This window comes from Ictidomys tridecemlineatus, chromosome 11, assembly GCF_052094955.1.
Source record: "Ictidomys tridecemlineatus isolate mIctTri1 chromosome 11, mIctTri1.hap1, whole genome shotgun sequence".
Lineage (NCBI taxonomy): Eukaryota > Metazoa > Chordata > Mammalia > Rodentia > Sciuridae > Ictidomys > Ictidomys tridecemlineatus.
In genome coordinates, this window is record NC_135487.1 from 131,655,971 (window position 1) to 131,678,142 (window position 22,172).

The following is a 22,172-nucleotide window of genomic DNA, read 5'->3' on the forward strand; positions in this document are numbered from 1 at the left end:
TTAATTCCCTTGGTGAGGGGGCTATGGCATTTAGAAGCAGGACCTCTGGGAGCTGATTAGAGTTAGATAAACTTATCAGGGTGGACTCCCATGACTGAATACTGGCGGCTAAGTAAGAAGGAAGAAGAGAGACCAGTGAATACAGACAATATATTCTCAGAAAAGGAGTATTTTATTTATTTATTTTTTGGTACTGGGGATTGAACCCAGGGGCACTTAACCTCTAAGCCATATCCCCAGCCCTTTTTGATATTTTACTTAGAGACAGGGTCTCATTGAGTTGCTTACAGTCTTGCTAAGTTGCTGAGGCTAAACTTAAATTCACAATTCTCCTGCCTCAGCCTCGAGTCTTTGGGATTACCACCACACCTGGAGGAGTATTTTTTTTTTTTTTTTTTTTTTTGGTGGTGGTGCTGGGGATTGAACCCAGGGCCTTGTGCATTCGAGGCAAGCACTCTACCAATTGAGTGATTTGTAACAGTAAGATTCCATGTGCAATGTTCGCTGTGGTGAGGGACAACACTACTGAGGTCCATCATACGGGTTTATTTGAACACTGATGAATTACACAGATTATTGGGCTGGGGCTGGGGCTGGGACTCATCGGTAGAGCGCTTGCCTGGCGCATGTGAGGCCCTGGGTTCAATCCTCAGCACCATATAAAATAAATAAATAAATAAATAAAGGTACTGACAACTACAACTAATCTACCTCAAGAATACAGCTGTCTGTTATGGAAAAGAAAAATGAGAACTGGGAGAGAATAACTCAAGCAGACTTCTAGAATGTTGTCCTTTAGTTGATAATTGCAGGGAGCCAGGGTATTTTTAAAGAGGGAAGAAAATGTCATGGATAGTTATCTGTGGGTGCAGGTTATACAGATGTGTGGACAAAACATAAATACTAGGATAGGGACTGAGTGCTAGGCTCAACTGCGTACCTAACAAAGGTGCCCTCGCTGCATCTGATCATGGAAACACAAAAGCACGTTTCCAGAGCCTCCTCTACGTATTCAATGTGGTCTACAGAAGAGTATCTATGAAAAAGAGTTTTTAATCTCTCTGATGTTTTTCCTTTCCATGGGAATTTTAAAAACAGATGTTCTGATGAAGCCAAAACAGCAAAATGTTTTATATGATGGTCAAAGTTAAGTAGAAAATACAAGTTCAATTCTTTGTGTACATCTTCTTGTGCTCTTTAATTCACCATAGCAACCAAAGGCATTAATTAACGCATACAACAAACATTGGAAAACAGCAGCCAGTTTATACTGTAGCCAGCTATACAAGGACATCCTAAGAACTCAATTTGTATCTTACTTTGTTAGAAAAATTTAAAAATTTTCATGTACAGTATTTCTGCAAATAATTATTTCTGTATGTGAATAAGTTAGACAGAAAAACAAACTTCAAAAGGCAATATTTTGTCTAATTTGTGAACCTTTACATTTATGTCTAAAATTCAAATTTTTAAAATACTTGCAGATGGTAAAATTCTTATGAGCATTTACTGCAGGAAAAAAAAAGCCAGTAAAAAGGACTTCTGCCTTTATAGAAACAAAAGCAAGCGGCTGTGATAAGAGTCTGCTAAAATCATAAAACACGGAGGCATCTCCTTGAACTCTTTGACTCTGGAATGCATGATCACACAGCTCCGTTTCCCACCAAGTGAAGAGGGCACTTATTATTGTTTTTTAAATCAGGGAAAGAAGCAATTCTGGAGAGAAAAAAATTAGCCTAATAATATTACATGTGGGAATCCCATCTGTAGGATAAAGATCAAACCCAATTTATGGATGTGACTATGCTGCCAAACAGGTTAACCACTAATTTAATAGCTAAGGGCTAGGAAATTTCTACAAGTGTTCTGGCTTTATAAAGTTATATTCCTGCTACATCTCCTCTGACACTTTCTAATATTACAACACCAATAAAACCAAGATGTTCTACCATGAGATTTAAATCATTATAAAGATGACCAAAATCAATAACTTTTCTCAATGTGATGTGCCAGGGCCAAGAAAGTAGACAGAACTGACAGTGGGGCCAAGTAGTTGCAAAGCCAAAATATTATGTAGAGTTAATAGCAACCTGCAAAAATCTAAATCTTCTGTAGCATCAACTAAATTTATCCTTTGGTTTAAATTTTCCAAACACAAATCTTGGCAAATCAACTGCTATACATGTCTACATGATTTACTTAACAAGTATTGAATACTTATTATTTGAAAAGTATCATATTAACTGTTGTGAAAACCTCAAAGATTAATAAAATGTAATTCTTATTTCAATATTATAATATTTAACATAGTAGCTAATAGAAAGGATAGATATGTATATTACAATTAACTACTGTCTCAATATCCAGAGATAAGGACTACCAATAATTTCTTATTTATTCTTTTAGAAATAGTTACTGTAGGGGGCCTGGGGCTGTAGTTCAGTGGTAGAGCACTTGCCTAGCATGTGTGAGGCACTGGGTGCGATTCTCAGCACCACATACAAATAAATAAAATAAAGGACCACCAACAACAAAAAAAAAAAAAGGAAAAAGAAAAAAAAATAGAAATAGTTACTGTAGGGAACAGTAGTTCAAGCTTGTAATCCCAGTAGCTCAGGAGGCTGAGACAGAGGATTTCAAGTTCAAAGCCAGCCTCAGCAACTTAGTGAGGCCCTGAGCAAATCAGCAAGACCCTGTCTCTAAATAAAATATAAAAAAAGAGCTGGGGATGTGGCTGAATAAGGTTAAGTGCCCCTGGGTTCAATCCCTGATACCAAAAAAAAGGTTACTGTATGCATACATATATGTTTGTATATGTATTATACATACATATTGCATACATATTTATTTTCAAGCATATACTTATTTTATACACACATATAGTCATATTTATGCTCACATATTTTTAAAAGGGATATAACAGCATCTTTCTTTCTATATAATAAAAAAAAGTTTTGCATATCACCTCACAAAGAGTTATGCCATTTTAAAACAAGAATGCATAGTAATATACTGTAATTTAGATAACCAGCCCTTTATTAGTGGGCATTTAACTTGTTCCTAGATTTTGCTATTACAAATAATGTTTTGGTGAACAACCTTGTAAACATATTTTTGTATACCTGTGCAAGTATATTTGTAGGGTGAACTTTTAGAAGTGAAATTATCAGGAAGGAGTCTCTTCAAGTCTTCTGCAGTCTTATTTCTATGAAGCAGAGCCAGGAGGTGGTGTAGATAGTTATAGTTTCATAAACATTTCTCTGTATTCCTCCAAAATCTCTCCAATTTTAGAAGCTTGTGATTCAGTCCCACTGTTTCCTCCTGACCTCCTTTCCTGGTCACTCTTACTCTCTAAAGTATTTAGCTCTGGCTTACTGTCCTCCTTTTTATTCCTTCTCTTTTCAAGATATTCGGTGACTCTGACATCAATGTAGATTACTCGTCTCACATCCTGGTCTCCTCCCTTACACTGATTTTTTTATTCCATCCCCTGTAATCAATCACCTACATTCTTGATTATATCCAACTCTTCATTACAAGAATCTTCAATTTAACACCTCTTTGTCTAATAACCACCTCTCAATTTTTAACTTAACTACAAAATGCCCTAATATAATAACTCTGTGACTTCATCACTGATACTTTTTTCACTATCCAGTACCTTCTTTCTGTTTCCATTTTCCAAAATGCTGGCTAAACCAAACTATCTCCCTTCTTTACATTTAACCCAGAGTAACTAAAAGTTGCTGGATAAACCACACAACCAGGCTCACTACTGTAAATTAATGACCACTAATAGGCACTCTACCTTGCCCAGAAGGTCTACTTAACATTCCCCTGACAAGTCTAATTCCTAGCCTGCAAGATGACAACTTCATAATGTTTTCTGTTTTCACCCCCTCCCTTAGCTGATAATCTGACCATCATATTTTACAGAGAAAAATCAGACAGGATGAGCCCATGTTCTCATGATCAGAACTATAAACCTAAGGTGGCTGGGTACGGTGGCACATGCCTACAATCCTAACAACTCAGGAGGCTGAGGCAGGAGGATCACAAGTTCAAAGCCAGTCTCAGCAATTTAGTGAGACCTGTTTCAAAATAGAACATAAAAAGGGCTGGGGATGTGGTTCAGTGGTTGAGTGCCCTTGGGTTCAATCCCTGATACCAAACAAACAAACAAAAAATGAACTACAAACCTGGTGTAACTATACACATTGTTTTCTCTCCTGTTAAAATGAAAGTACCTTTGCCACTATCAAAGGCAATTCCTTTGTGCTCTAGATACCCTAAGGATTTTACTTCAGCAGCTCTTCTTCATCATTTATTTTTCCTCCTCTATTGGATAACTCTCAACAGATTACAAACATGCTTTGGAATCTCTCTTTTGAACTCACAATCTCTTAGATACCCTCCTATTTCCCTTGTAACCAGGGCCTACAAGGCCCTCTGTGATCCAGCTCCTATTTATCTTCTTCAATTTCCTCCTTCCTTACTCTACTCTAGCCACACAGGGCTTCCTTCTGGCTACCTACCTGCCAAGTTCTCCCTTTCTTCAAAGACTGTGATCTGGTGTTGCCTCTGCTTGGGATGCTCTTTCTCCTAACCAGTATGTGACTGGCTTTCTTGTGATTCAAAACTCATTTTAAGTATCATTTCCTCAGAGAGGCTCTCTCCATCTATAGTAGTTCTCCCCACTTCCACAGATACTTTGCAGCTTATTATCCTATTCACATCCTAATAGCACTTAGGTTTTTTTTACTTATTTGCTCCGTCTTCTTCATTTTAGTTCCTTGAGGGTAGGTATCTTTTCTTTCCTGCCACTTCTGTATCCCTAGCATCTAAAACAGTTAACATATTGAAGGCATTAAATAAGCATCTGTATAAAAGAGTGAAGTGATTGAATTATTAACTATACACATATTTAGACTATAGTGACACGCTAACAGATGCCAACAATTGATAAATGTGAATTTTGGATGAACAGCATTATTTTGAGCTTTGTTTGGGCATGAACCATGAAACTTAGAAAGGTTTGTTGTTGTGCACTAATCATACACAATATATTCTTCCAGCCTATGGTTTCCCTCTAGCAATGAGTAGCTGATTTCTTCTTCAGCAATTCTTATATAAATATTATAAGCAAATTAATATTTTTCCTTTATTCAAATTAATTAAAAGTCTCAACAATAGAGTTACATTTTTTTGAAAATCCTCTCAGACAAATATCTTGGATTGGTGTTCATTCTTCCCACTTAGTTGAGATTTCTGAATCTTGATGCCAAGGACATTAAACATTTATTTGAATGAATGTACTCTCTTAATTTAACATCGCCTTTCAACCTTGGATTTTAAAAAGATGATCTTTTTTGTGTTTTGTATCAATTATAGAGATTTTTTTAAAAGGGACAGAGTGAAGAAATGCATTTCATCATATAAAAGAGTCATCTCTGAACCTCAAAACATTTTCCCTTTTCAGAAATTCATTTTTAAAATACTACCCCGCCCAAGACTCTTAGATTATTAGTAGCTGAAATAACAGAAGAATTATACTATTAATATAAAATTTTCACATTAAACTGCCCGATAGAGTTCAGCTATATATAGTAGGTCCTGCATAACATGCGGTCCAAATAACAAATATAGGAATGTATTTTTAACTAGTAGAATTTGTGTATATTTAAAATTTCAGGCTGATATAAGTAAATTGTTCTGGACATATTTTATATTTATTAAAACTTATTACCTACTGGATTGAAATTACAATTAAAAGAGAGCCTATCTCTTTCTCCTTTGTAACACATGGCTTTTGTTAATTAGGTCTCTCAGGTTGTGTGCTGGCCACATTTGGCAAAGTCCAGTCCTCACCAAAAATAGTAACAACCTGCTCTGGATGGCAATCAAGCCCAGATCTATTTTTGGCTTTAATATTTGAAACTCCAAATGCCAGATGCCATAGAACTGAACCTTACATGGCATAAGTAAACTGGTCTGCTACTAAAACACAGAATATTAAGGATCGAAACCCTCCAAAACACCCATCTCTTTATTCCCAAGTACATGTTTCAGGCTTACCAGGGGAATTCATATCTAATATTCACATATGTAAAACAAAAGATTAAAACTCAAGCAGAGGAAGGTGGACATGACATAACTTTGGTGTCTGTTCCTATCATTACTCTAAATGTCCTATTCTCAGAGTGTTTCTGTTTTTTATTATTAATATATTTGTTACCTTACCTGTCTCTGAGTGTGCTGGGGCCTAGATAAGGATAGAGGTTTTCCTTAAGCTTTCCTTTGATGAGATGGTCCAGGGTCTCATGTAGGAAAGGCTGATGCTGAGTATATACATTTTCTACTCCCTAAAACAGGGGAAAATGGTTCTTAGGTCATTTTGGGAAAACTAGCAATACAACAGCTTATAATACTCACATAAAAAAGGACATACGCTCAATAGATATTTCCTGGGATAGATTCAAATAGGAATTTTATGATATTTTAAAAATTATTTTATTTCTTTGGGTGCATTGGCACATGCCTGTAATCCCACAGGCTTGGGAGGCTGAGGCAGGAGGATCGTGAGTTCAAAGCCAACCTCAGCAACTTAGCGAGGCCCTAAGCAACTGATCGCTACCCTGTCTAAATAAAATATAAAAAAGGCTGGGGATGTGGCTGAGTGATTAAGTGTCCCTGGGTTCTATCTTACTCAAAAATTTAATCAGAAATGTTCCAATCTCATAAAAATACTAAAATTAATGCTTACTATTATAAAAGAATTTTAAAACTGGAGTTGCTTAAATCTTTTATCATGTCTTTAATGAGTCTTGCTCATTTTGTTGTGAAAATGTTAAATGACAAATAAAGCAAATGAAAGGAAAGAACTGTAGAAAAGAAGATTGAAACATGGAAGAAAAAAGAAAGAAACTTCAGGAAACATGAGAAAGGCTAGCAAATTAAAACTAATTTTTGACCATTAAAAAAAATTTGGTTAGTATTTTTAAAAGATCAAAAATGTTTGCTTTCTCTTTAATGTCTTTCAAAGAGAAACTATCTAAATCCCAGATTATAAATAAATATGAAAAATAGCTGTAGTTAACAGAATTGTTTGTCTTTTTATTCTTGAGTACTTCCTGGAAATATCTTCAGCTATTTCCTGCTTGGCTATTTGAGCCAGTGCTGATACTACTCCAATAAAGGAAAGCACTGAAAGAAAAAGCTTTCAAGAGATGGCTGATATAATTTCATTTAACTGATCTAGTACTAAACCAGCAGCACTCCTGAAGTGAATTTGAAGATCATGTTCATGCACTTTCTGCCTTAGGGGCTTTGACCGTTTCTCAGCACAGAAGAGATGTCTATACCTTCAATCCTTTGAGGAACTGTTTGGTAATAGCCACAGCATCTTTGGGGCTAAAAAGGTCACTTCCTCTAACCCGTTTACCACCATATTCAACAACCGCTGACACGAGCTATAGAAAGAAGAAAATAGAAATTATCTTTTATTGCTTAGGGATCAGCAAGCCCATTTAATAAAAAATACCTTTATTAAGGAAATGAAGACATGACAAGACAGAATTATATAGTTCTATAAATAAAAATGGTATGATTTATCATTGGTTGGTGCTAAGAATATGACAGAACCAGTTCCTACTTATTGGGCTCAACATGTAAAATTGGTTACCTTTCGATACTTCTCAGAAACACCTTTATTCCTGAGGTCCACTATTAGTCCTGGCAGGCTGTTGCTGCTGTGCCGCTCATAGTGTAGAGCATAGAGCATCACCAGGCGAGCAGCATCAAACTCTGTCACTTTGGGGTTCTGTAGGAGCCTCTTTACATTCTGAAGGAAGAAGGAACTGATATTTATCCCCTTTCACATGAGTGATCTCTTGTATAATGGTTTAGAGTTAATAATTATTGAGTGATAGTGATACATCTGAATTCATGAGATGGCTATGATGACAATGCCCAGGTCTCAACTATAGAAAATTAACTGCCTTTTGCTCAAGATAAGAATTAAATAAGGAAACATATTCCCATTATAATTGCTTTAGAAAAAATGAATTTAATACTGGATTGTTCCTGTTTTCTAATAACCCAAGTTATCATTTCGTTGCTGAAATAAGAACAGATACTATTTTCCACCACTTTAGTCAATACGGCACACAGAACTGAGCAGTTGACTTGCAACTCTACTGCTTTCTCTTTGCTTTGATTAAACACTGAGACGAGTTGATAGAATTTTACACAGGACTAAACTTAATCCCCAAGAAACATCAGAAGTAACAATATGTCTCAAGATGGTAAAGAATGCAATCTCTAAATTGAGTATTTATGATCTTAAAGTATAGATACAGATAGCAAAAGGAGCCAAAAAAAAAAAAACATGTTTAGATTTTTCCATTCTCACATTAAGGGTCTTCCATATGGTACAGATTTATATTTATTATACAGAACAAATAATTCCATTTAAGCAAAAAAAAAAAAATTTTTTTTAAGTCTCATCAGGCACTATGCCAGGCATTGTTAGGGAAACACAGATGAGTTAGAGTCAATTTCTGTCCTCAGCGAGTACACAGACAATGAGGTAAAGAGAGGTGAAATGAGCATAATCCATTCTGTTACAAAACATATCTAGTTAATGTACTTTAGCTTCACGAGAACAGTAAAAATAGTATGATATCAGAAGGCATGTTGAGTCACATGTAATTTTTCCAGCATGGACAGGCTTCCTGATGATTAAAGAAGCTTTATCAAAATTTTAAGAGAAAAAAAAAGATGACAATGCTACAAAAGTATTTTCTACAGGAAGGATCTGGTTTTAGGAGTTGCTGCACTTTCCACTGTTAAACTATCTGGAGAAGGAGCAAGTGCGAATGAAAAGGATTCAAAGACATTTCACTGTTAAAAATCAAAACAAAACAAAATGATGAGCAAAAATTGATGAATGAAGAAGGCTAACTCAAATGGTATTTTTAATTTTGATGAAATTAGTCTCCATGAGAAGCAAATGTCTTTAAGACCTTGGATCTGTTGGTGGTGGGGGTGGGGGTTTACAGGGGATTGAACTCAGGGGCACTCCACCACTGAGCCACATCCCCAGCCCTATTTTGCATTTTATTTATAGACAGGGTCTCACTGAGTTGCTAAGTGCCACACTTTTGCTGAGGCTGGCTTTGAACTCACAATCCTCCTGCTTCAGCCTCCAGAGCTGCTGGGATTATAGGCATGTGCCACTGCACCCAGCAATACCTTGGATCTTAAAGAAAACAGGAACCTCAGGAATAAGGCTGCGAATGTGGACTGGCTCAATTTCTATGTGCAAATTCCAGTGGATATTTCCTTTGCTAGTATTTTTATTAGGATTGTCACTATTTTTATTAGTGCTCTGATTATAAAGTTATATAGATTTATTTTTTTTAGGTTTTTAAGTGGTCTGCTTATAACCGTATTTTCCCATAATCTGTTTATTTTTAATGCATGATTTTGTAGAAAATAAGAGTTTTCAGGAACAAATATGTGGCATTATAGCAGACATATATGTATAGAAAACAGGCTGAAAATCAGTGCCATGGGAAGGGGAGAAAAGACAAAAATAAAGTACATCTGATTGTTGAGGAAACAGGAAAGACTTCAATGGAGGTGACATCTGCAAAAGAATCAGTAACAGTTGGAATTGGTGTAAAGGAATGAAAGCAGTGTCATCCCGAACAGGAATGTGAAAGCAGAGGAAAGAACGTGAGAGTGGCAAGCACCTGGGAGGGCACCGGCTTCTGAGGACATGACAACCCCCGTCTGTGTGGCACTTTATAATGTATACGATGCTGTCATACACATCATTCTTTGGTGACCCACAACAGCCATGTCCAACGTCTAAGAATCTCTCTGTACATAATGAGTAGCGACGAGGATGATAATGGGAGTCTCCCCAGGAGCTCTCAAGTAGAAAGTTCTCTGAGAGGGACTCCTGTTGTGGCTTTTCTGGTTAATATTTCATTATCATCATCCTTAAGAGACTAAAAAAGGAAGAAATTTCTCCTTTAGACCCACATTCATAAGAAAATTTAATTTTTTCTCCCTTTGTCGTATGTTTTCCACAGAGCAACCATGGAATACAGCTTATTTAAAATACATGCTCAAGTGTTCTACTATTTTCTATCATAATATAAAGACATGACAGGGTACAGTTTATTCTTCAAGTATTTATGTACAACTTCACATCTATTTTAATCAACTGGGCATAAATTTAAAACATAAATAAATCCCACCTTGGAATCTCTATTGTCACTTTTCTTACAGGCACAATGTTTCATTTCCTGCCCTTGCACTCTTTCACGTATAATCTGCTCAATTTCTGGCTGACCTTTAAAACAAATCTGAGATGAGATACCCATGTAACTATAAACCCAGATAACTGGCATCAAAAAGTTAAAGACTATTTGCAGCAATCAGTTAATACCCTTCCTGCTTCCTTCCTTCCTAATTACCTTCACTTGGATCTTGACTCTGGGATCTGTTTCCCATTTAAGAATCCACTCCTCCATTTGTGCACAATGTATCAAAATGCATTCTACTGTCCTGTATAACTCATTAGAACAGATTAAAAAACATAAAAGAATCCACTCCTATTTTCTTGAGATATGGTACTGGTATGTAGATTCAAAAACTTTGTGTAGGTCTAATCAAGAAACAGGAAAAGAAAAGCAAAAATACTGTATTTAGAGGTAAAGTTTCCAAAAGGCACTAACATCCACACATAATGAGAAAACAATTATTTTCTAATATTTAGAGATTCTTTCATTGTTTCTAGCTGACTGCTTTTTGTTTTCTTCTATTAAAACTGATGAATCAGCACAGAAAAAGAAAAAAATTTTGTATGACATACATACATTATACAAATTACAGAGTACTCAGTAATGAAAGAATCTCCTTCCCCGACACCTCGCCACTTTAGTTTAGCCTAAAGAACAGGATTCCTTCCTTGCTAACTACCATCACAATAATATAGTAAAACAGTTAATGAATAAGTAACTAAAGTAATAGATTAGGGCCAGGTGCAGTGGTGTACCTGTAATCCCAGCTGCTTGGGAGGCTGAGGCAGGAGGATCACAAGTTCAAAGCCAGCCTTAGCAAAAACGAGGCACTGCGCACTCAGTGAGACCCTCTCTAAATAAAATACAAAATAGGGCTGGGATGTGGCTCAGTGGTCAAGTGCCCCTGAGTTCAATCCCTGGTATTATAATCATCATCATCATCATCATAATAATAGATTAGGATATAAAGATGAAATTGGCAGAGGTATTCAATATGTTGATCTGATAAAAATGAGTCTGATCTAGCAGTGTTGTAGAACAATAAAGAGCTTATTTAGGAAAAATAATAGAAAGTAGTCAGAACCCAATACTACTGACTGATAAATACATGTGAGTCAGTATTATTTTTCTTAATGACTGGCTAACATAAAATTTAGCTTTCTAGTAGATCTCCTGAGGGTCAACATTATTTCTGAAATACTGGTTAAGTGGTGCTTTAGAGAAAAAAGGGTCATTTTTACTCTTAATTGATTAAAATAAAATGGTCCAATGTGTTCCAAGCAGTTTTATTATAATTTTACAGAAAAACCTTTCTGAAAGTGGGGAGTGATCCAAAGTCACCTGTGGATTAAAAAAACATGTTCTAAATCCCAGAATGAAAATAGAATGTACCATCAAATAATATTAAGATTAATGGTGACAATATTTGTTGAAAATTTTAAGTACCTGGTACATATTAAGTGTTTATATGTATTAGCACATTATATCCTCACCACAATCTTTGAATTAAGTACTGTTATTTCCCCACATTCAGAGATAAAGACGGGGGCTTAGGGTAGTTAAGAATCATTTCCAAACTCAAGTCATCAAAAGTCCAAGCTTTAAGCCACCATTCTATATTGCTTTAAAAAGGATTCATTCTCCTCATTTTTCTAATAAATATTTATTGAGTTTTTACCATGTGTCATTAACAGTATGATTTGAGATCTTTCATGCAAGATCAGGAAAAAAGGATATAAAATAGACCAGTTCCTCCTCCCAAATAAAAAGTTGTGATATGACAACATGGGTGGGACTGTGGGAGTAGGGTGGGGATTGCTCACTTTCTGCAGATGTTTCTCTTAATGATATGAAAAATCTTCATTACTAATCACATCGATCTCTTTTTTTGAGAATATGGATGTGCTTCAATAGTAGTACACTGCACTTTGGTTCTGGTAAAATTCTTTATAAATCATATTTTTGTTAACCTGTAGGATAGAAGGGGCAGCAATTTATAGGTTAATTTTTAGCAATGTATGAGCTTTTCTTTTTCTAACCATGATATGCTTACTAGTCAATAAAACAACCCATCTCTACTCAAAACCTCAATTCATTGCTTCATGACGTATTATTCTCTAAGGTCAAGCCAAGGAATGCTATAGCCATTTAGGGATCAGGCCCCTGGCATCTACTGACTATCAAACAAAAGTTCCCTTTATAGACTATTTAAATCATGTTGCCAAAGAAATCCTTTATGGTGGGAGAGTCCGAATCTACTGCTTACTGTAAAACCCCAATACCCTGGACAAGAAAGTCTTCAAAAGATAAGTTTTAGAAATAAAAAGTAGATCGGAAATCAGGTTCACATTTTTAAATATCTACTTTTAAAGTGAACAAAGTTTCAAAGAAGGAATTACAATAATTTTTCTAACTGCTTTCCATATGATAGAGAGATACAAATAAAGACACTGAAATTGGCTAGTGATAAAGCTTTGATATTTTTTTTTCCTTTCCACAATGAGGACTGAACCCAGAAATGCTCTACCTCTGAGTTATACCTCCAGCCCTTTTAAAATTTTATCTTGGGACTGGTCTCCCTAAGATGCTCAGGCTGATCTGGAACTTCCAATCCTCCTAACTCAGCCTCCAAGGTGCTAGGATTACAGATATGTACCATTACACCTGGCTAAATTTGGTTCTAACCTTTTAAAAAGAAAAATCAAGTGATAAATATAAGAAAAATTATATTTGGTTATTGGAAAAAGTTTTGTTTTTATTTAATAAGAGGCAGAAAACTCATTTTATTGAGATAAAGATAGGAACACTTCTATTAGGCCTACAAAACAACTAAAAACTATTAGTAGGGTTGTTTAAAATAAATTGGCAAAGTTAAACAGGTTTTTTAAAAAATATTTTTTGTTTGTAGGTGGACACAGTACCTTTATTTTATTTTTATGTGGTGCTGAGGATCTGACCCAGTGCCTTACACATGAGAAGTGAGCGCTCTACCACTGAGCCACAACCTTAGCCCTGGTAAAATAGATTTTAATACATTTTTTTATAAAAGATACTATTTGGTGATTAAATTGAAGGAGACTTTAGGTTCTGATATGAAACAGTCTCTGAGATACAAAGTTAAAAACAAAACAAAACTGTCGGGCACTACAGTTGTAGCTCAGCAGTAGAGCGCTTGCCTCATATGTGTGAGGCAGTAGGTTCGATTCCCAGCACCACATTTAAGTAAGCAAATAAAATAAAGGTCCATCAACAACTAAAAAAATATTTTTAAAAAATGCAGAATTCTGTGTCTAGTATGGTAACATTTTAATTAAAACACATACACACACACACACACACCAAGCCTTGCATATACATGGAGAAGTGAAAGGATGCATATAAAACAATAGACTCAGTTTTCACTATACACCCCTTTTACCAAATACTTATATCACTATTAAAATAATGTCAGTCTAAAGAACAGAGTCCTTCATGAAGATTTAGAAACACGGGGACAAAATAAAACAATGATAGAGAAGCACTTTACATAAAAATAAAATATAAAGCAAATAGCAACTTTATAATTTTCAAAATGAAGGTGTTTTCTGAGAAATCTTGATAAACATTTTAAAAATTTAAAACTAAAAAATAAAAATCTCAATAAAGATTTTGATATAACAGAGTACCCATAGGTAGGTTTCCTTCTTTTGATTATACCATGCAAAAAATATTATGCTTAGAGGAAGGGAAATAATATTTACAAAGCACCTATCATATATGAAACATTTTATTATCACACTGATTCTTTATAACAATCTTAAAGTTTGAAATCACTATCTTTAATGCTTGGACAAAATAAGGAATTTTTCCCAAAAAACTTTGGCAAGTAGAGATAAGATACCAGCCAGGACAGCCTGGCTCCAAAGCCTGTAATGTTTCTGATATACCAGACTGGGTTTATTTTATGAAATCAAGTAGAATTGCAGTGGGAAAAGTAAAACTAAGTTTTAGCATATAAAATCCTATTATTGAGGAAATGTGCTTCTTACAGGTGGCTTAGAAATTATTATCTCCCAAAGGACTCACTCCTAAATTAATTGTTGGGGACAACACTTTTTTTTTTTTTTTTAACTCATGAACCTTAGAATTACGTCTGATTTGTTCTTTCAATCCTTACGTCCAATCTGTCATTTAATTGTTTTCTCCCTTTGTAATGTCTCTTAGATTTCCCCTTATTATACATTGTCATTAATATCACAATAAGTCTACAGCCTCTCAGTTTTTTCACCATAATGCATCCTCACTAGGTTAAAACACTGCCTTCATAACATCAACTTTCTACATAAGATCTGCACTGGATCTCTTGCCTATCTCAGCAAATATAAACTCCTCTTACTCGCTTCTTTATAAACTGATTCCTGTTTATCAATCCAACTTCATCTTCTCTTTCTCTTTCACGCCCACTCTCAACAAGTGAAGCTATGTATTATTTCCTGCATACTTATGCATCTTTTCTTTTGCTGTTATTCCTGACTGAAATCCTCCTCTAAATTCTATTCATTCTTTTGGTTCATCTTCATATTGCCCTCACTAAGAAAGTCTTCCTAATAACTTAAAATCCTATTATAGTTAGTATCATAATTTTAACTTAATATTATCTTGAAACATTATTTATTTCTTGTGCTTTAGTTTTGTCTAATTTAATAATAAACATCATTTATCTCTTTTACTTTAGTTTAGTTTTATAGTAGACTATAAATTTAGTTTTATAATTGACTATAAATTTCTTGAGGTCAGGGTATGATTATGTCACTTTTCTTCTAAAATCCTCTGGTAGATCTCATCATTTTAAAATTAAAGCTCAACCTCATTTCAATGGCCATAATTAACCCTAATATGTCTGTCTAGTTTATCTAAAACCTCTCCTCAGCTTCTATTCCTACACTAGTTACACTGAACTACTCTCTGTTTATACACACACCCCTCCATGTTTGCATACTCTTTGCTGAGAATGTTCCTCCCTTCGCTCGGCCTGGTGCACTCCTAGTTATTTAGCTGTCCAGACCCAGTTTTCATGTCACATTTCTCTAGGAAGTTTTAATAAGCCTCACCCTTGTCTTTCCTCTGTATTTCCAAACTCTTTTGGAAGTACCACTATTATAGCACTTACTGCATGGTATTATAGTTCCTTACCTCCCATAATGTGAGCATACTGAAGAAGGGGATGGTATCTATTCATCTCTGTACTCTTAGATCCTCATAGCAGTATGTGCATATAAGAGGCATTCACATGTTGTGGAATGAAAAGCAATCTTCAATAATTTTTTAAAAACTTAGATAATGCATTTTATCTGTCAAGGTCTTCTTAACAACCCTGTGAAACAAGTATTATTATATCCATTTCACAAATGAGAAAACTGGCTTAGAGATTAATTCAATAGCTCCAGGTCACAAAGCCAGTAAGTTGTAAACCAAACACTAATATCCAGAACTTAATTCTAGTCTACTGCTCTTTCTAGTTAATGAGGCTGCTCTCATAAATACTCAATTAACTGACTGAACCTTGGGGACTGCACTTTATACTTCTTCTGTAGCTCTTATAATATCTATCTTAATATCTTAATAATGTTCATTTGTGTCCTTGCCTTAACTTCTTGATAAATGGAATTCCACGTTGATGAAGAAGGTACTTGCCTTTGCATCTCTTGCTCTGCCTGGCACAGTGTCTTACACATAGTGGGTGCTCATCAAATTGGACTGACCTGAAGAGCACTAGAATGGTCATTTTGACAGGCCAGTTCTTGCTCAACCTCTGAAACCTCCAGCAGATTCCGCTCACTGACCAACCGAGACAGTTCTCCAACCACTGTCACATGCTTTGATACAGTCCCAGACATCTTTTTGAACTGTGGATAATTCTCAACAAAGGCCTGCCATGATAAAACATCAATAGGAAAGGTTCTGTTACTTTTTGACTGAGAATAGACATATATGAAGAAGGAATAATAATAATTAAAAAATCCAGGAGTTGTTTTTCTGCACAGGCTAAGGCTCCTACAGCTCTCTATCATACAGCATTTTGTGATGCTTGAGAGAAAAACTGATGTATGGCAATAGACTACTAAACAACAGAAAGAAGCACAAGGCTTATTATGAACTTCTCACTATATTTTTTACTAAAGAGACACATTACAGAAAATGTCTCAACAAAACCAGATGAACCAAGATAGAAATCAGGCCCAGAAATTCCAAGAATCTTGTTTACATGAATAATTCCAAAGTGTCACATGTAAGTCAACCACGTGTGTATTCAATTTACCTTCATGTCTGCTATTGATTCTAGTTTTTGCTGTTCTTTTGGTTTCTTCTTCTGGAAGTCTTCCATGAGATTCTTTATATTGCTGCCAATCTCTGCAAAGTTCAGGTACATATTCTGTGAAAAAGGAAGTTGGAAGACAGTTCATGAACTAGTCTTTCAGATAATTTAAAAGAAGTGAAAAAGAATCCTGAATACAGAATTGAAGGGAAAATTCCATTTTAATTACCAAATTTGGACATTAGCCAGGAGACCAGTGATGAATACCATTATTATTCTCACAAAGAGCCACTGGAAGGGAAGGAAGTAAATAACTATGTGATATCTATGGAAAAAAATTATTTTAGAGGATCAGAATCCAAGTCTTTTGCATTCCCTTGAGATGCAAAAAAATGATGCTTCTATCATTTTTTTTACATGAAATCCCATACCTGTCCCCATTCTAACAAGTCAATATTGACCTTGTTACATAAAAACAAACAAAATTTTAAAAATTTAACACCACCTACATTAGCATAGAATTCATCATTTTCAGCAGACAGAACCACCTCTCTTAAGTCTTTACTAATCCCCGGCACTCTGGAAAGATCAATCCGATTGTTGTTTATGCCTAGTAGTTCATGAACCATGGCCTGATATGTCCACTAAATAAAGAATTAAGACAAAAAAAATGGTTATTAACAAAACATGAATATAGTACATATTCAGGTAAATAAGTAAAATTGATAACATTCTTAAGTAACTAGTCTGCTTACATGAAGATTCTCTATTTTGTTCAAATTTTATTAATAGTTTATGCTATAATAAGCATTAAGATTATCATTTTAATTGGTTAAACACCCAAAAGTCAAAATACTTTTAGATTTCACACTTTTGGAAGAAAGACAACAAGATTAATATTCTTGATAGAAAGAAAACAAATTATATTTATCATTAGCTCTAATTTTCGCCTGTGAATTGAGTATATTTTTGGCTTCACAGACAGGGCTATATCGGTACTGCAGTGACAAGCTGTGCCATTTCCTGTACGCTTCTGTGGTTTTCTGCAGCACGAGAAGTGTGTTCTTGCAGATTTGAGAGATGCTATATTTATCCTGGGAACACTAATATTATCAGAAGAAACCTTGTGAGTTGGTCAAAACACTGGCATATTCAGAAAACTTGCCTCTCAATCCACTTTGTTTTATATTTTTACCTAGTACAAATTACAAAGAAGATTGGTACTCAAATGTAAATTCATCTGGTAAAACTGAAAAGAAAACACTTCCAAATTTTGCCTTCTCACCACTAATGGAGAATGGATTACTTCTGTCATAAGTCCATTATATAAAACTAAATATTTCCAGCATGTTATCTTTTAAATCTAGAATTCAAATGCTAAAATTTTTATATAAATATATTTTAGCTCAAACAAACTAGATTTATTAATAAATAACTTATAAATTAACAAAAGAAGGTGCTTTATTTCCTAAAACATTTGCCAAAGGAACCTTTAATAAAGCAAGTTCCATTGGGGCATTTAAAATAAGTATAATGTCATGTTTAGTATTTGGCTCTACCACACCACCTTATGCTGTATTTAAAGCCATGTGATTTCTGCTTTCCGCCTTGGGCCACTGAATTTTTTGAAGGCAAAGACTGTATCTCCTGACCTTTTATCTTTAGTACTTAGTTTAGTGTGTGGCACATAATAGATTCTTAGTGAAAATTGTTGAACAATGGTTGCTTTACTTTGTGAGACAGAATTATAGGCAATTATTTTTCTTTCTAACTTTTTATATTATCAAAGATTTCTTTAGTAAACATATGTTACTTTCAATTTTAGAAATACAGGATTATCTTATACAATAAAGAAGTTTCCACAGCTACAGATTTCTCTTAGCATCAACATTATAAGCCGGGCAGAAACTGAAACAGATTCTGCTTTTCCTTATAAATCCAAAGTCATTATTCATGGAGCACCTACTAAGTGCAAGGAACTGTGCTTTTACTTGAAAGAAAATAAACACTGGTGAGACACAGTTTGCCTGAGCAGATCATGTAATCCAGAGAAGGGTAAAAACAACCAAAGACAGAACTCATTGCAGGTCCAGATACAGTGGAGACACAATTCCACAGTGATTTTAGGGATAAAAGAACCTGTCTGAATAAAAGGACACAGTCTTCAAGAAGATGTTATGTGACTTTTGAGTGGTTTTGAGGGAGAAAATTCTGATAAATAAAGATGGGAAGAGAAGGTATTCCAAACATTTCAGAGTTTAGACAGTGGTCACAGCAAAAGCAAGATGTCAAGAAAACATGTGGCGTCTATGTAGCAGTGAGCTATCAGTTTTATATGAGGTTTAGTACACACTGTTAAGAAGCTGGTATGCCAAAGTCAGGGGTGCGTGTGTGTTGTTTTAACCCAGCAGGCAGATGGGAACCAATGAAGAGTTTTAGGCCAGAAATAATAGGATTGGAATTGGGCTTAGGAAAAATAATTCAATAACACCGTGTTTGTGGAATATATTAGAGTGAAAAGAAATTAAAAGAAAGGAACCAAACAGGTGACTGTTGCACTGTTTCTATAAGAGATTAGGGTCTACACTAAGGCAATACAATAATAATGGAAAAGAACATATAGAATTAAACACTGGAAATGAGAACCCATGATTAGGCAAAAATAAATAAAGAAAGAAAGATTAATAGAGGAGAAGAGAGAAAATAAGAGGAGGTAGGAGGGAAAGAAGAGGGAGGGGGAATGGGGATTAATATCAAATTCCTTACATGCGTGGTTTTGTCAAAATTAAACTAAATACTACATATAATTATAATGCTCTAATAAAAGCAACAACAAAGAAACAAACAAACAAACAAACAAGAATCCTTGATTAGGGATGGGAGTAGTGGCAGAAAGGGATAGGAAGGATGAGGCGGAAGAGGGAGTGACCGTGACTGTGGTTGGAAAAATAGTGATACCAAAACACCAAGAAATACTAGGCAAAGAAATAAGAACAGAGGGGAAAAGGAGGCAAGTGAAGGGACTATGTCTGCAGTTGGATGAACATCACTTAAAATCATCCTTATGTCATGCTAACAAAGGGTTCTACACCTGGTTGAGCAACGGGGTGATGGCGTCATCACATCGATCTAAAATAAGTAGCAATGGAGGAACCTCTGTCCGCCGGAACTCAAACAGCTCATATTCTTTAGTTATTACTTGCTGTAGGTGAGAGAGAGAGAAGGTTTGAACAACTAATTAGCTGTAGATAGAGATGGTAAAAATAGAAAACTGATAAATAAAACCACTTTTAGCCATTCTTCATACCCTCATAGGCCTTCCATAAAAGGATTTTAAAACGTTACAAGTTTTTTTTTTTTTAATTTTACAAGTTTTGCAGCATACTATGTAAGAGCTTAAGACTTGAAACTCTACCAGTTGTTTATCCAAAAAGCTTGTGAATGTTTGTTAGGTTAAATCCAAACTTAGCTCTCATTTGTTGCTTTTTTTGTTTTGAATTATATATAGACATTCTTCTTTGCCAGTAAACCTAACATATCAACCTCCCCTTGGCTGTAGAGAAAATATTCCTGATGGTTTCTAAAATTCAAAAGGGAAATAAATGGCCTTGATGATTTGGAGCCAGGGACAGGGAATGCCATACCTTTACACATTCTGCCAGTCTCTTTGCTGCCTCTGATGAAAGCTGATAACGAATCATGGGACACTTCTTCAGAGATAAAAGAAGAGCTGTCAGTCCTTGAGTTGTTCTGGATAGTTGAGCTGGATCCCAATTTCGACCCTTTGTGTTTAAAACATACATTCAGAGAAAATATTTTATTTCTCTTACAAGTCCAATTTATTGCTGAATTAACTCCACCCAATAAATTATTTTTTAAATCCTTTCACTTCATACCTGACAGCAACCCAAAATATTGAGGGAAAACAAATGTGGATTCACAGCAATGTAATCACCATAAAATTCCTATAAATAAAGCATCAAGATTAGTCATTCCATGAATTCTATAAAGCACAAGTATTATATGTGCTAAAATACTATGATATGAACAAATGGTAAGACACAGGTATAAAGAAATATGAAATGTTCAAATAAAAATTGAGTAACAATAGTCAGTGTGATAGAATTAAAATAATTACAAACCACCAGCAACAATGATGAATTTAAAAAAACAAAAGTCACAGCAGTATACACATTATATTTCAGGAGACCTCTATACACATATCAATTAGTAAAATAAAACACTGCTATAGGATATACAAAGTTACACTCAGATTAAAAAGAGCTTTGCTGTCTAATGTATTCCCCCCCCCCTTTTTTTTTGGTACTAGGGATTGAATCCAGGGGCCCTTAAAAACTGAGTCACATTCCCAGCCCTTTTTATTGTAAGACAGGGTCTCACTAAATTGCTTAGGGCCTCGCCAAGTTGCTGAGGCTGGCTTTGAACCTTTGATCTTCCTGACTCAGCCTACCAAGCTTCTAGGATTACAGCCGAGGGCCACTCCACCTGGCTAATACATTCTCAGGAGGAAGAATATGATTTAAAATAGGTCATTTAGCTGGGCACAGAGGCACACACCTATAATCCCAGCATCTTGGGAGGCTGAGGCAGAAGGATTACAAATTCAAAACCAGCATCAGCAAAAGTGAGGCACTAAGTAACTCAGTGAGACCCTGTCTCTAAATAAAATACAAAATAGGGCTGGGATGGCTCAGTGGTCAAGTGCCCCCGAGTTCAATCCCCAGTATCAAAAAAAAAAAAAAAAAAAAAAGGTCATTTGAAAAATTCATTTATCAGCCAGGCATAGTGTTGCTTGCCTATAATCTCAGCAACTTGGGAGGCTGAGTCAGGAGGATTGCAAGTTTGAATACAGCTTTAGCAATTTAGTGAGGCTCTCAGCAACTTAATGAGACCCTGCCTTAAAATGAAAAATAAAAAGGACTGGGGATGTAGCTCCATGGTAAAGTACCTTTGGGTTAAATTCCCAGTACCAAAAATATAAAAAAAAAAACAACTCACCTAGCAGTTCTTCTAAAAAATTCAAAACTAATTTATTTGCTGCCCCTGAAGACAATATTTTTCACTTAGGTGATAAATATATTCACACTTTTGTGATAAATGTATTTAAGAATACTAAAGTATTCAAGAAGGAAAGGTAATATAATATGTCCTAGTTTTTTAGTGCTGTATTATATAGCATGCAGAATGAATGTTTAGGAGTTTCCAAGTTTTAACGTAATGACAAAAGTCATCCATTACCTCCCAAAGAATAATAACCACAAATAGAACTTTTAGAAATGTCATTCACAACCATTCTTGTTATTCTCTTCCCATTAAGTACAGTCCTGTTGATGAACATTTTTATAGTGTGGTTCATAAAACTAACATAGGACATACTTGATTGTCCTCAATCCAGTGAAACTCTTCCTATCAATTCATTAGCCCTCTCTCCTTTTTACTTATTCCTTTAATTGTTCTTATCCAATTTGATACCTCTTCCAAACTTTCTGAATATAAGTAGAGTCTGGCATAGTTATTCCATCTAGTCAATAGCGTCCTAAATC

The 22,172-nt window shown here is 35.1% G+C and overlaps 1 protein-coding gene across 2 annotated transcripts in view; it reads right to left on the reverse strand.

Annotated features, from left to right (window-relative positions):
• Window positions 1–22,172, reverse strand: part of Vps45 (vacuolar protein sorting 45 homolog) — a 53,753-nt gene that overhangs the window by 22,964 nt on the left and 8,617 nt on the right. The window contains exons 5-13 of one of the 2 annotated variants that reach the window (XM_005331147.4): window positions 20,505–20,573; window positions 20,253–20,390; window positions 19,700–19,810; window positions 17,118–17,252; window positions 16,612–16,725; window positions 16,055–16,222; window positions 7,682–7,840; window positions 7,362–7,469; window positions 6,241–6,362 (exon numbers count right to left, since the gene is read on the reverse strand). In XM_005331147.4, the coding sequence (XP_005331204.1) occupies window positions 6,241–6,362; window positions 7,362–7,469; window positions 7,682–7,840; window positions 16,055–16,222; window positions 16,612–16,725; window positions 17,118–17,252; window positions 19,700–19,810; window positions 20,253–20,390; window positions 20,505–20,573 (1,124 nt within the window). The remainder of the gene's footprint in view (window positions 1–6,240; window positions 6,363–7,361; window positions 7,470–7,681; window positions 7,841–16,054; window positions 16,223–16,611; window positions 16,726–17,117; window positions 17,253–19,699; window positions 19,811–20,252; window positions 20,391–20,504; window positions 20,574–22,172) is intronic. The other variant, XM_078027658.1, reaches the window with a different exon arrangement.